At 39.1% G+C, this 13,608-nt stretch overlaps 1 protein-coding gene across 1 annotated transcript; it reads left to right on the top strand.

Annotated features, from left to right (window-relative positions):
- The first annotated feature begins 3,229 nt into the window (after positions 1–3,229).
- LOC114744369 (chlorophyll a-b binding protein CP24 10A, chloroplastic) lies at positions 3,230–4,600 on the top strand. Its single transcript, XM_028932544.1, has 2 exons — positions 3,230–3,589; positions 3,843–4,600. Exons 1-2 carry the CDS (start codon positions 3,357–3,359, stop codon positions 4,390–4,392), a joined length of 783 nt encoding a protein of 260 aa, XP_028788377.1. The 5' UTR covers positions 3,230–3,356; the 3' UTR covers positions 4,393–4,600.
- The last annotated feature ends 9,008 nt before the right edge of the window (positions 4,601–13,608 follow it).

Below are 13,608 nucleotides of genomic sequence, written 5' to 3'. Positions count from 1 at the left end.
TGGTTGGGTTTTGGTGAATGACCGAAAGTCTCTTTGGGCCAAAGCTGTTAGAGCAAAATATGGGTGTGGTGATGACCTACTGCCTAGGATAAATATGAAGAAGCGTGGGTCGAATACTTGGAGTGGTATTAAACAGGTATGGAATAAAGTCAAGGAGCGTATACAGGTCATAAATGACCATCACGGTGTGGAAAGAGCTCGATGGAAATGGAAAAAAAGTGGTGAGTTCTCCGTTCGCTCCGCATATCGAAGCCTCAATGCCAATGATAACATTCCTGCTGGTAATTGGAAGGATTTGTGGAAACTCAACATCCCACAACGGTGCAAAACATTTGCCTGGCTGATGCTGCATGAACGGCTCCTCACAAATGAAGTAAAACACAAACGAGGTCTACATGATAACGGAGCTTGTATCCGATGCAAGAACCACTCAGAAGATGTGCTCCACGCCCTCAGAGATTGCCCAAGGATTAGAACGTTGTGGGAATCAGTGATTGAACAGAAATTTCAGCAACGCTTCTTCACTTCATCCATGCAAGACTGGTTCCAACTCAACCTGAAGTGCAACTTGAATGGAGGCAAGGGTTATTGGAAAGGTTTGTTCATTATTATCTATTGGTTGATCTGGCGAAACCGAAATGAACTCCAGCACGCAAACAGCACCGCCGAAACAGATAAAATCTTGAACCATGCATGTGCGATCTTAGACTGTATGAACAAGACTTCTCACAAGCTCAGCAACGTCAACCTGGACAAGAACCAGCGACCTCTTACCGCAGCCTCTGGTCCGGGCACGGAAAGTAGTACTATCATAGAAGTGGATGGCGCTTTCTCCTACGCGAGCAATGCTGCAGCTTGCGGAGGAGTTCTAATGGACTCTAATAGAAACATCTATGAAGGATTCATGTCTCGCTTACAAGCAGGCGACAATCTCACTGCGGAACTCTAGGGCTGCCTCCTTGGTATGAAACGGGCATGGGACTCCGGCTTCAGAGACGTGATACTCAAGACAGACTCGTATGATGTCTTCCAACTACTGAACAACGCTACGCCGGAGCTGCATGAGGACTGGTCTCTCATTGAGGAGATAAAAGGGATGATTGCACGAAGCTGGAGGTTTGACTGCCAGCTTATTGCTAGAGATGATAACCTTATGGCAGACGCTCTAGCAAAGAGAGCCTTGAATGATAACCCGGGTATCCTTATCCTGGGCCCCGACACTGTTCGCAACTTCCTGGACCTCGAAGGAATAGGATAGTCCTGCTGTTTTTCTATGTTGCTTTTGATTTCCCTTGTATAAAAAAAGAACAAATATCATAAGTTAAAATTTGAGCCATAGGACCTTTTCTTTGTTCATTAATATGCATTCTTTCTATGCAGGATCTTCCTCTACTATTGTACAAGACATTTTGATGATGCTCAAGAAGTTAAAGTTTAATCAATTTTGCTTGTTAATTAAATTTAAAATTTATAAATCAATATGTTGATTGAAACTCTGAGTTCAAAATTTAAAGACTTACTATAATTTGAGAATTTATTGGTCAATTAGAGATTCAAATGTGTTATCTGAATTAAAGGAGTGATTGGATTTGAGATTTGAATAAGGAATTGAGAATTTAGAGATGAGAAGTGGGAATTAAAGGCAGAAATTGGGAATTTTAAGTTATGCAGCTAAATTAAAATTTAATTAGCTCATATGTTGATAGGTGAATGCATGATTATTATGCAGATTGATCTTGATTTCAGGGTGATTGGCATTTTTTCCCCCTCAATATCGCTAACTCTATGTTTGATATGTGGGAATTGGAGGAGAGGTGAGGGGAGAGAAAAATTTAATGATCTCAATTTAAAGAATTAGGGAAGTGAGGTTATAAAATTTTGATAAGGAAAGAACGCAGAATAAAAGAATAAAAAAATTAATTACTCATCTGGTTTTTAATATAAAACCCATTTAACTAATTTGATTAGATTAAAAAAGTTAGGTAAGTTAGTTAATTATAAGAAAAATAACACATTTTTCTTAAAAGAATATAATCATCTTTTTTTAATACTTCTTCTTCCTCTTCTATTTGATTATGGTTGAGGGAGTATCCATAGGGATAATTTAGAGAAAACTGATAAATATGTGAAATGAGTCTTGTATTTAGAATCAAAATCAATTTAAAAATTGGGTCATATATTAAGGACCAGAGGAGTAAAACTTTTAATCCTATTTCATCAATTTTTCAAATCAAAATCATTAAAAATTTTCCTGCCCCTTCGCTTTCTTTCGTTACATTTTCCTTATACCAAACAGACAAAAACCTAAAATCATTAGGATTAATTTATTTTGCATATATGCATGATTAGGATTGCCAGTGTAATTTGATGTACGAAGATATATTCATACATTGTGAAATTTGTAATTGGTATATTTGTGACAAATCTTATTATATGAATATTTCGCACTCGTTAAAAATATGACTTTTCAACAAAAATTTGATTTTGAGCATACAATGAAATTTTGTGAGTTTGTTTTCATAATTTTAACCATATTTAGTTAACAGTGCATGAGATAAATAATAATCTAATAGTAGATAGTTTCGACAGAAGAATACAAATGCCCTAACACAGGAGATCTGATCTTATTAATTATCTATATATATCTGACAAAAATAATAAAATATAAAAACTCCATTATTTATAAATTTAGAATAGTGACCCACCGCATGCTCTATAAAGTATTGATCTGTAATCAATTTTTATTCCGAAAATGACATGTAATAAAAAGTTGGTCTCTTTCCTTATTATTTTTAATTTTGAAATATGAAAATTACTTTTACTCAAAATTTACTTGTGAGAGGAAAAATACCCCATAATTTTTTTTTTGCTCTTGAAAATAAGTGGGAAAAAACTTCTCCAATTTGCTCTTAGATTTTAATCTTCAAATAACTCAGAATAATTTCTAAAATTAACGATCCTTCAATGTAAAAATATCTTAAACACAAATTTCTCTTTCATAATTTTATCCTTTTATCTTGGGAAAGAATGAAAGATGGGAACATACGAAGGTCATAATAAAACAGTAGTGGTTAAGTGTAATCCACGTGGATGGAAGCGACATGAGATGAGGATGGAAGTAACTAGTTTTCATTGGTCCAAAATCTATCCACGATAGCTTCTCAGATTTCTTCTGCAGATTTTGTTGTCCGATTTGGCCCTCTAAGGAAACCCCTTTAGATTTTCTCAATCGCACACTCCCATACATAAAACTCTCACTATCCCCAAAGAACATACTTCAAGCAATCTGTCTCCGTTATTTTCTCTCATCTTCTCGAGAAGGGTTTCAGGGGAAGCGAGAGTCGGAGGGAGAAGAAATGGCAGGTGCTGCAACATCTGGTGCTGTGTTGAATGGGTTGGGATCTTCCTTCTTGTGCGGAGGAAAGAGAAGCCAATCTCTTTTCTCTGCTAAATCTAACGGTGCTGCTAACAATGCCGTTGGCCCTAAGAAGTTCTTTGTAGCTGCTGCTGCTATTCAACCCAAGAAATCTTGGATCCCCGCTGTTAAAGGCGGTGGCAACTTCATCGACCCCGAATGGCTAGATGGCTCGTAAGTCCCTCCCATCTTGTTTTCACACATTTTCCTGGAAAATTCTCAAGCTTACGTCACAAAAGATAGCTTAAACAAATCAGTCATGAAAAGATACTTTAACATATCTCTATATCAGACATAGATCCCCTTCAAACTAATTGTGCATGATGTGATCTGATATCCGATATCTCCTTGTGAGACTTTTATTGTACCTCAGTTTTTCTGCTCCTATGTTCATTGATCAATCCCTGTGCAAAATTTGCATTTGCAGGCTCCCAGGTGACTATGGCTTTGACCCTCTTGGCCTGGGCAAGGATCCAGCATTTCTGAAGTGGTACAGAGAAGCAGAGCTCATCCATGGCCGGTGGGCGATGGCGGCGGTCGTCGGAATCTTTGTTGGCCAGGCATGGAGCGGAGTTCCCTGGTTCGAGGCCGGTGCTGACCCTTCTGCCATTGCTCCTTTCTCCTTTGGCTCACTTCTGGGCACACAGTTGCTGCTTATGGGGTGGGTAGAGAGCAAGAGGTGGGTGGACTTCTTCAATCCTGATTCACAATCAGTGGAGTGGGCCACGCCGTGGTCGAGAACAGCCGAGAACTTTGCCAACGCCACCGGCGACCAGGGATACCCTGGAGGCAAATTCTTCGACCCATTGGGGTTTGCAGGCAAAATCAAGGATGGGATTTACATTCCTGACAGAGAAAAGCTGGAAAGACTCAAACTTGCTGAGATCAAGCATGCTAGGATTGCTATGTTGGCTATGCTCATTTTCTACTTTGAAGCTGGACAAGGGAAAACACCCCTTGGTGCTCTTGGCTTGTAAACAAAACATTAATGTGTAGATAATTGAAATTGAAGCTAGACATTTTGCATATGAATCTCGTCTTGTAGGGGTACTGAGTAGTTCCCCCTAAGAAATTCAAATTGTGTGTTCTGATCTTGGAGTTGCATGCATGAGCGTGAATTGTGTAATGATGCATGATTGTGATTGTGAGGAGATATGGGAAACGCATAGTTAGGTTTATATGAAATCAGTGTCATCTGATGTGCTAATGATCCTTTGTCAGAAGCAAGAGGATTGACAACATACAGAAAAGAATTCTAATGCAGACTAAGTTTGCCAAACTTAAATAAACCTAGTTGGTCTTGATGGTTATGAGAGCATACTAAGCAAATTCTTCAACAAGAACTACATGTATCTTTAATTAGTTGGATCTATTGGTATTCTACAAAACAAAACTACTTGATCTTTTAAAAATGTCATCTAATTTCTAAATATCGTATCAGATGCTAATCAAATCCCTTCATCGACTTAAGTTTGATAAAGAAAAGAAAACTACCAGAAAGTCAAGCTATATCTTGTTGGATGTTAAGGCATCCTTAAAACTGGAAAATACAACAAAATGCACATAAATCCTCGTCATCCTCAGCAAAGCCAGACCATTGATTAAGTAAAGATGTTGAACACAAGACAACTATAGTAATAATGATGATGAAACAAAAAGCACAATAAATTTAGATAGATTTGACTTGAAACTGTACATGTCTATTCCAGCAAAGAAGAAATTCTCATGAGAACCTCCCTCTTGAGGTTGCCACATCACGAAGCATCCAACTTGTGCCATAGCCTGCATCAGAAGAGTCTATCACATTCATCAATATTAAAGCAGTTAGATAGAAAATTCTATATACTACTGAAAAGTTTTCTTGTTTTTCAGGATTTAAATTGTTCCAATGCCTGAAAACATCTAAATCACGAGTTATTTTTGTTTTGGTGTTTTCAAACCGAAATTCAAGGTTCTGGAATTTAGCTCCAAGTTCATTCAATGAGTGAAGTTAAGAAAATAACGACATTGAAATAATAAATGATCTTGAACTTTTAAGGAGAAACGAAGGACTGTGGTATACTTGTGCAATCAAGACGATGTTGGAACAATCGCGTTGTATCTGCAAGTTGCAATAACTTTTGTCTCAAGAATTAAGCAATAAGCAATCAGAATAGCTAGGCGCATCATTTATGTTTTCACAAAAAGGACACAAATTTCAGGAGGCATAGCTAGAAACCGGGTTCCGTTCAGACGGCGTACAAGACTATCGGTTACAAGAGGGCCAGAGGGGGTAGCTCCAGCATTGGACTACCTGCACCAGAACGCCAACTGGCACCCCAACATCGTCCCTCATTGAAACTTGAAGTCCTCAAACGTCCTCTTTAACAAAAACCACGAACCCCTCGTCTCCGACTACGGTCTCGCCTCCCTCATAAACCCAGCAACTCAACGCATGGTCATATTCAAATCACCGAATACGAACACACGAAAACACCCAAGAAGTAATCTGAAGTTTGGAGCTACGGCTTGCTTCTCATCGAACTCTTAACAAGCAGAGTATCTACGCGCACGGCGCCTTCAGGTGTTCAAGGATTGGATCTCTGAAAATAGGTTAGCAGAGCGGTGAGAGAAGAAAGGCGGCTGAGATTTTCGACGACGAGATTGCTGAGGAAAGAAAAGCTCTTTCTGGGATGCTGAGGGTGCTCAAGATAGCGAATCATCACATCAATATATGAAGATTGAATTGAGATTCCGGCTTGAGCCTAATCGTAAGTGTTTAGAATACGTGAGAATGATATCTTTTTTTTTTTGGTGAAAGAACAGGGGCCCAGCCCATTACATTACACGACTATTACAAATAGAAAAAACTCTTCTGGGAAACTTAGTTCCAGCTAAGTCTTCCTCGAGTATGCTCCGTACTTCAGGCGGTGGAGTGTCCTAGATGATTCTTGGTGATTCAATCTGTAGGCTAAGGTAAGCAAGTTTGTCCGCTGCTCGATTTCCTTCTCTAAAGACATGACTGATTTTGATTTGCCAATCCCCTTGCATCATCTCCTAAATTTCCTGGAAAATATGAATATGTCGGCTTCTCTCTTTGTTCTGCACTAATAGGTCCACCACTTGCTTCGCATCGCTTTCCACTTCAATTTTCTTGAATCCCATGTGTCTGCATATTTTTAGTCCTACCAAGATACCCCACGCCTCGGCCTCCATCACCCCACATCTTTGTAGCTGCACCGAGAAGCCTTTTAGCCATTCTCCACCATCTCCCCTTATTGCTCCACCGCATCCTACTTTTCCTTCATCTGTGCACATTCCGTCCGTGTTCAATTTACACCATCCTAGCTGAGGGGGTTTCCAAGAAATTCGTTCCTTTCTCATAACAATTTCCTCTATGGATTCCTTTTCCCAGCTGTGGTGATAATTAGCCAAATAGTTATAGACCTCCTTTTCCGACTCTCGTGGTAAGTTGAAGTCCTGTTCATTTATTTGTAGGTTCCGCCATCTCCATATAAACCAACAGCATGTTGCAAATTTCTCCGCCCAACTGATGTCCTCCTCTTTTATGCTTTTGTCGTTAAGATTCCTTTGTAACCAATCATGCCATTCATCTCCCAAGAACTCCACCCTTTTGCTAAATGGCAATAATCTTCTCCATATGACTGTGGCATACGGACAGTCCCTCAGTGCATGGATCAGAGTTTCCATTTTCTGTTGACATAAGTCACAGTGCTGACTTCCTCCATTCCACTTACTTGTGATCTCCTTAGTGGCTAGCCTCCTATGAACCATCCTCCATATAAATATTCTAATTCTTTCGGGCACTCTGAGCTTCCAAATCTGTTTCCAATTCCTCTGATCCGCAATATCAATGTCACTCCTTATTACCCCATAAGCACTGGCAGTAGTGAACTTCCCATTCCTTTCAGATTTCCATTTATACTGCAACGTGTGCTCTGTAAGTTCATTGCTTACCCATCTAGTATCCACATTAGCTTGGAATATATCCCACATCCTGGTCAGATTCTTCCATAATCGAGAATCAGCTCCTTTAGCAATTAATCTTTCACCTGAACTTCTTCCTCTTCCATATTTTCCTATGATCACCTTTACCCATAAGTCCTCGGGGGATGTATGCATTTTCCATAGAAGTTTGGTTAGGAAAGCATCATTCATACATCTCAAGGACTTGATTCCCATTCCTCCAATATCTTTCGGTTGACACATCTTTTCCCATGCGAGTGCATGCCAATTTTTCTTCTCTTCCGAATCTCCCCAAATAAACTTCCGCTCCTCTTTTTCTATTTCTTCTATTATATTGTGTGGTATTCTATCATGTTGCATTGGGTACAGTGCCATGGAGCTAGTCACAGCTTTAACCAGTGTGATTCTTCCCGCCAATGCTAAACTAGCTGCCTTCCAACCACTTAGCCTTCTCTGCACTCAGTTAACCACATATCTATATTTTTGTTTACTGCTCCTAGGAAACACTATATCAGCACCGAGGTATCTACCAATATCCTCCACCTCCTTGAATCTGCTCCTTTGGCATATTGCTCTTTTAACCTGTTGATTTACATTGGGGGAGAAGTAGATATGGGTCTTGCTTTGACTCATCTTATGCCCTGAAATTTCACCACATTCCTGCAAAGAATCAAGAATAATGTCGATTTGGTTAGTTGATGCTTCTGCAAATAACACAAGGTCATCTGCAAACATCATATGGGAAATAATAGGTCCCGAATGACCAGCTTTTAATTCTCTCCACTGTTTCGCTCTCACTCGGTCTAGGATTAAATGTGTGAGTTTTTCCATGCCAATCACGAATAAGTAAGGAGATATGGGATCTCCTTGCCGTAGCCCCCTGGTCGGTATGAAGCTCTCAAGTTTCTCTCCATGCCACAGTATGTTTGTTTCAGCATTATCAACACAAGCCATGATTCTAACTATGAGTTCCTGAGGACAGTTTAGTTCATGTAGCACATTCCTCAAAAATTGCCAACTAATTTGGTCATAAGCCTTTTCCAAATCCACCTTAATTGCCATGTATCCCTTTTTCCCCTTCTTCCTCATCGAGTGAATCAGCTCATTGACAATGATGATATTATCATGAATATTCCGCCCTCGGACAAAGCTCACTTGAAAGGGTGATATAATCTTTTTCATGATCTGTTTTAGTCTTTTCACTAAGATCTTAGTAATGCACTTGTATGTTACATTACACAACGAGATAGGGCGCAATTGTGAGACTGCTTCTGGGCTTTCTACCTTTGGTATGACTGTAATAAGAGTCTTGTTGACCTCTTTTATACTTTCTGGATTCCTCCACATATTCTTCACTGATTTGCACACACTTTCTCCTACTACATTCCAGTTTCTTTGGAAGAAGGCTGCTGGAAATCCATCTATCCCGGGTGCCTTTAGACTTCCTATGGAGAACATAGCTTGCCTTATGTCTTCTTGTGTGATGTCTGCATTAATGCAGTCCCAGTCGATCTCCTCAATCCTCGGCCAGGAGTGGTCAGTTTGCACCCATCTTCTATTGAAGTCTTCTTCTTTGAACAGTTGTCTAAAGTAGTCATTCACTAAAGTTCCCACTTCCTTTTGTCCTTCCACCCATTGATTCTGTTCATTCTTCAGTATGGTGACTCTATTCTTTCTTCTCCTTACTTTGGTTTTAGTATGATAATAGGCCGTATTTCTTTCCCCATCTTGGAGCCATTTTGTCCTGGCTTTCTGAAACCACAGTGTCTCTTCATAGCTTAGGATTTCCGTCAATTCAGCTTGAAGATCTCCTTCTAACTTGTCTAGGTAGGGGTTATAACACTCATGCCCCTTTCGTTGGATACCTCCTAATCTTTTTAGTAGTTCTCTTTTCTTCGTAGCAATATGTCCAAAAACTTCTATATTCCAGACACTAAGTTTTTCCTCCAGTATTGCTAACTCTTTCCACACTTCCATGTCTCCATTCCAGTTACTTCTAATCATCTGCCCAAACTGTTTATGTTGTAACCAGGCAACCTCAAATCTAAAGGGTCTTGCACTTGGGTTGTTAGGTAGCCCATTAGTGTAAATAAGTAGAGCATGATGATCAGACTTCACTCCAGTACCAACTTTCACTACTGCTTCTCCAAAAACATTCCTCCAACTAATATTACACAGGGCCCGATCTAGCTTTTTGAAGAGCCTGCTTCCATGTCCCACCATAGGGCCTCTCCAGGTGTATTTGTAGCCTTCTGTTCCTATGTCAATCAATCTGCATTTATCAATATTTCCACAGAATCTTCTACATTTCCTCTGGTTCACCTCCTTTCCTCCCCTTTGCTCTGTTTCATTCGTTATATCGTTGAAATCTCCTGCCACAAGCCATGGCATATGTGTTGAATCTGCTATGCTTTCTAATTCCTTCCACATTTCTCTTCTCTCCATTTCTCTGGGGCTTGTGTAAATTGCTGTAAAACACCAAACTTGCTTTCCTAAGCCTTCAATTTCACAATGAAGCAATTGTTTTTGTTTCCTTAAAGGCCAATCACTATAGCATCATCCTCCCATAAGATCCAAATCCCTCCTGACATTCCTTGGGCCTCAACTAGAATTTGGTGTGTAAAGCCCAGTCTTTTAATTACCTGTTGGGCTTTATTTCCACTACATCTTGTTTCTACTAACACGACTACTCGTGGTCTTAATCTCCATTTCATATCTTTAAGAGCATGACCGAACTCCACTCCAGCCGCTCCTCTTACATTCCACACTAAGATCATTTTTAAATAAAAAGGATCACGGTGAAGCAACAAACTAACCTTGAGTAGGGTTGTTAACATCATCCCCTAGGACCATAACCATTCTGGATTCCTAAACTTCTTCATTAGCAATTTCTTGCTCCACTTCCGACAGGCCCAAAAGGCTCTGGGACGCTTCAGGGTCTGGTGGTTTGTTTTTGTCAACTTCCATTGTTGGGCTTACCTTTTCTGGCAGACTCTCCAAGGCCTGGTCATCTATGTGTTCTTCTAAGCCCATCTCAACATCTTTATCCACATATTGTTCCCCTGTTACTATTTGGGCCTCTTGGCCTGCGTTTCCTTCCTTTTGATTCCCCCTCTTATTCTCCTTTATTTCTTTGTCCTGTCCTCCTATCTAGCCCACTTCATTTCCACTAGTCTTCTCTACACTAACTCTCTCTTTCATAGCCTCCTTCGTTACTTTGTTTTCTCTCTCTTGCATCTGCTGCTTCTCTGCCAACTTAGCTGTCTTTTCCTCCCCCCTATTTGTTGTCTTTTTTAGCCCTTCCCCTTGTTTCACTTTCTGTCCTTTCTCTTCCTTCCTTCTTGGTATCTCAGCCCAAACTCTGCTTGTGTTAGACATGTCCTTTAAGGGTCTTCTGACTTCACTTTCCTTCTCACCTGCATCCACGCTATCTTCCTCTACCTCCAGGACAGCAAATCTTGAGGAGGATCCCACCTTTTTCTTTGATCTCGCCGCTTTTTTCAGCCCCTCTGTTGACTTTCCTTCCCGAGGCAAGTTTTTTCTGTTCTTCCTTGGTTCTTGAACCAACATCCAGTCTCCATAGACCTTTGCCGGATCTTCTTTCTTCGCCGGATTTTCTTCCGATTGCTTGCCGGAATTTTTCTCTTCTACAAGAACTGATTCTCCATTTACTACATTGCTCACCTGTCTCACTTCTTGTTTCTTTTTGGCTGGGCAATGATCAGCATTATGGCCAAATTTTTCACAGTGGAAGCATATCATTTGCAGACCCTCATATTCTATCTTCAGGTGATTTCCATCAACCGTGTAGGACGGTAAAAGTGGAGCTCCCAGGTCAACCTCAACACACATACGAGCATACAAAGTTCTTGCTCGAGTTAAGGTCATTTTGTCCACCTTTATTGCAGTTCCTATTTTATTACCAAGGTTGAAGAAGAACTTTCTGTCATAGTAGTCTCCTGGTAGTCCTGGTAGTCGAACCCAAACTGCCACCCTGTTGAGTTTTTCTTTCCAGGGATTAAAGTTCCTTTTCCAAGTTTGGACAGTAAGGTAGCTATTCTGGATGATCTATGGTCCTCCTTCCAGTGCAAAAAAATAATCATCTCTGTCCTGGAAGGTGGCCAACATAAAGCCATTTCCGATGACTGATAAGTCCACAGCGCCCATCTTCCCCCACATAGACTGAACCTTCCTTCTGAGTTGCATGAATCCCGTCGAACCCCCCAGCAATTTGACTATTAGGGTATTTTGCCAGCTTTGCTCCAGCCTTCTCCTCTCTTCCTCTAAGAAGTCAATCAGAGGCCCCCTTTCTGTGTCTGTAACGGTGATCCCCTGTTGCATCTCCTCTTCATTGTTAAATAGGAGGTTCCCATCCCATGGTGTTTCTCCACTTCCTTGATATTGGTTGTGTTCCCCATGATCAGTCACCGGTTTTAAGGCTTCTTTATACGATACATGCCTTTTTTTTTTCCTCAAATGGTATTTCCTCATCATCTCTCATCCAATCTTCCTCCCTTTCCTTCAGTGATACTTCACCTGTATAGACTCCTCTTGTACGTTGCATTTTTCCTCTAGTCTCCGCTTCATCTCTGGTATTAATCTCTTTTTGCCTCTCTTGTTGTGCTACTCCATCACCCAGCATTCCTCCTTGATCACCTTGAGGCCGATTAGGGGGTTGCTTTCGAGTTGAGGAATCGTTGGTTGACATGGAAAAACTCACAGCTCCTCTCTCAAGTTTTCTCTCTCTAGCGTTCTGCGGGACCAGAATTTTGAGGATGATATCTTTTTCACAACAATGAAGGGTTTAAAGCTCACCAAAAAAAAAGGCAATAATAATAAGAAATCAGATGAGAGAGATTCACTCCTTAGAAGTTGGCGTGCACAAGCAGATGTTGCGACCAGCACGAGGGTTAGTCATTCATTCGTGGAAGAGCAAAGGCTAAAGAAATGAAATTTTCCCGCCAACGAAGGGAAGAAGATCAGGAGATGAACAAACGGGATATGGGTGGTCCGGTAAGTTAACGGATGAGATTGCACGAAGGTCAACAGCTGATGTTAACTCCAGAGCATGAACAGGAAACGAGACGACAGTCGTTTCAGCATGCTATCACTCAAATTTTTAACTTGGGACAGCACACTGGTTTGTATAAGCTTCGTATAAACTTCAAATAAATACGAGAAAAAAGATAAAAGAAAATATATGAAAAAATATGATAAGAGAGATTATGAATAAAGAGGATAAATAACTAAGGGTAAAATTAGAAAGAGTGCATTAAATATTAAGATAAACACTATATTGAAACTTATAAAATGGATCACATTCGTCTTCACATTTGAAGTTTATAAGTTATAAATAGAACTAGAATGAATATTTTGTATGCATTTAGTATTTTAAAATATTTTTACATACATTTAATATCTCAAAGCATTTTGTAGTTCATATACTATGCTTAAATATTTTTTTCAGATACGTTTAACACTTTAAAAAAATATTAAAAAAAAATACTTTATAGTGTTTAATATACGTTCAAAAAACATCTTGAGAAACTAATAACAAAATTAAAATTATTCATGAAATAATATTTTAAAAGACAATTGCTTCCAAGAAAATTAATACTTTAAAAGTAATATTATAGTATAAAATATTTTACCATATTGGATATATCTGAAAAAATACTTTAGGATATTAATTGTATAACAAATATTTTAGGGTGTTAGATACCCATAAAAAAATATTTTGGAAGGTTAGACTTAACCCTATGAACTTTTTCAATAGAGATATTAAAAATTAATTTAAAAAAATTAATACACTTTTTTTGTATAAATAATTAATTTTATTAATTTTTTAATATTTCTAAATTAGTTATTTTTTGACCAGATTTCTAAATTAGCCATGACTGCTACATTTTAGGGTATGAAATATATATATATTTTCTTTTGATTCTAAATATAAAACTTTTTATATGTAAAATTATATTATAACAAAAAATCTTATATTTAGGACTGATAAGTATATTTTTAAAACATCTTATTGCGAATTTGTTATTTTTTCGGTTTAATCCCTTCCCCGCCCGACTTCCCCAAAATTAACCCTAATTTTTTATCTCTCTTCGGCCCTTTAAAAAGGAGATTGATAGTGTCTCTGTGACATGCGTTTGACACAGATTACGTGCGCGAGGGTATGACTTCCAATTTTTGAAGCACTGATTGATAAACGTAAAGACAAG

The sequence above is a fragment of the Neltuma alba genome, unplaced genomic scaffold (genome assembly GCF_004799145.2).
Source record: "Neltuma alba isolate B1F8T4 unplaced genomic scaffold, ASM479914v2 tig00000685_pilon, whole genome shotgun sequence".
In the NCBI taxonomy this organism is placed as follows: domain Eukaryota; kingdom Viridiplantae; phylum Streptophyta; class Magnoliopsida; order Fabales; family Fabaceae; genus Neltuma; species Neltuma alba.
This window is presented reverse-complemented; position numbering and strand designations above follow the sequence as displayed.

What these genes read in the sequence shown, in the direction of transcription:
- LOC114744369 (XM_028932544.1), top strand. Translation starts at nt 3,357, where the DNA reads ATGGCAGGTGCTGCAACATCTGGTGCTGTGTTGAATGGGTTGGGATCT. An exon ending in CCCGAATGGCTAGATGGCTC is followed by an intron (nt 3,590 to 3,842) that starts GTAAGTCCCTCC and finishes TTGCATTTGCAG; the next exon opens with GCTCCCAGGTGACTATGGCT.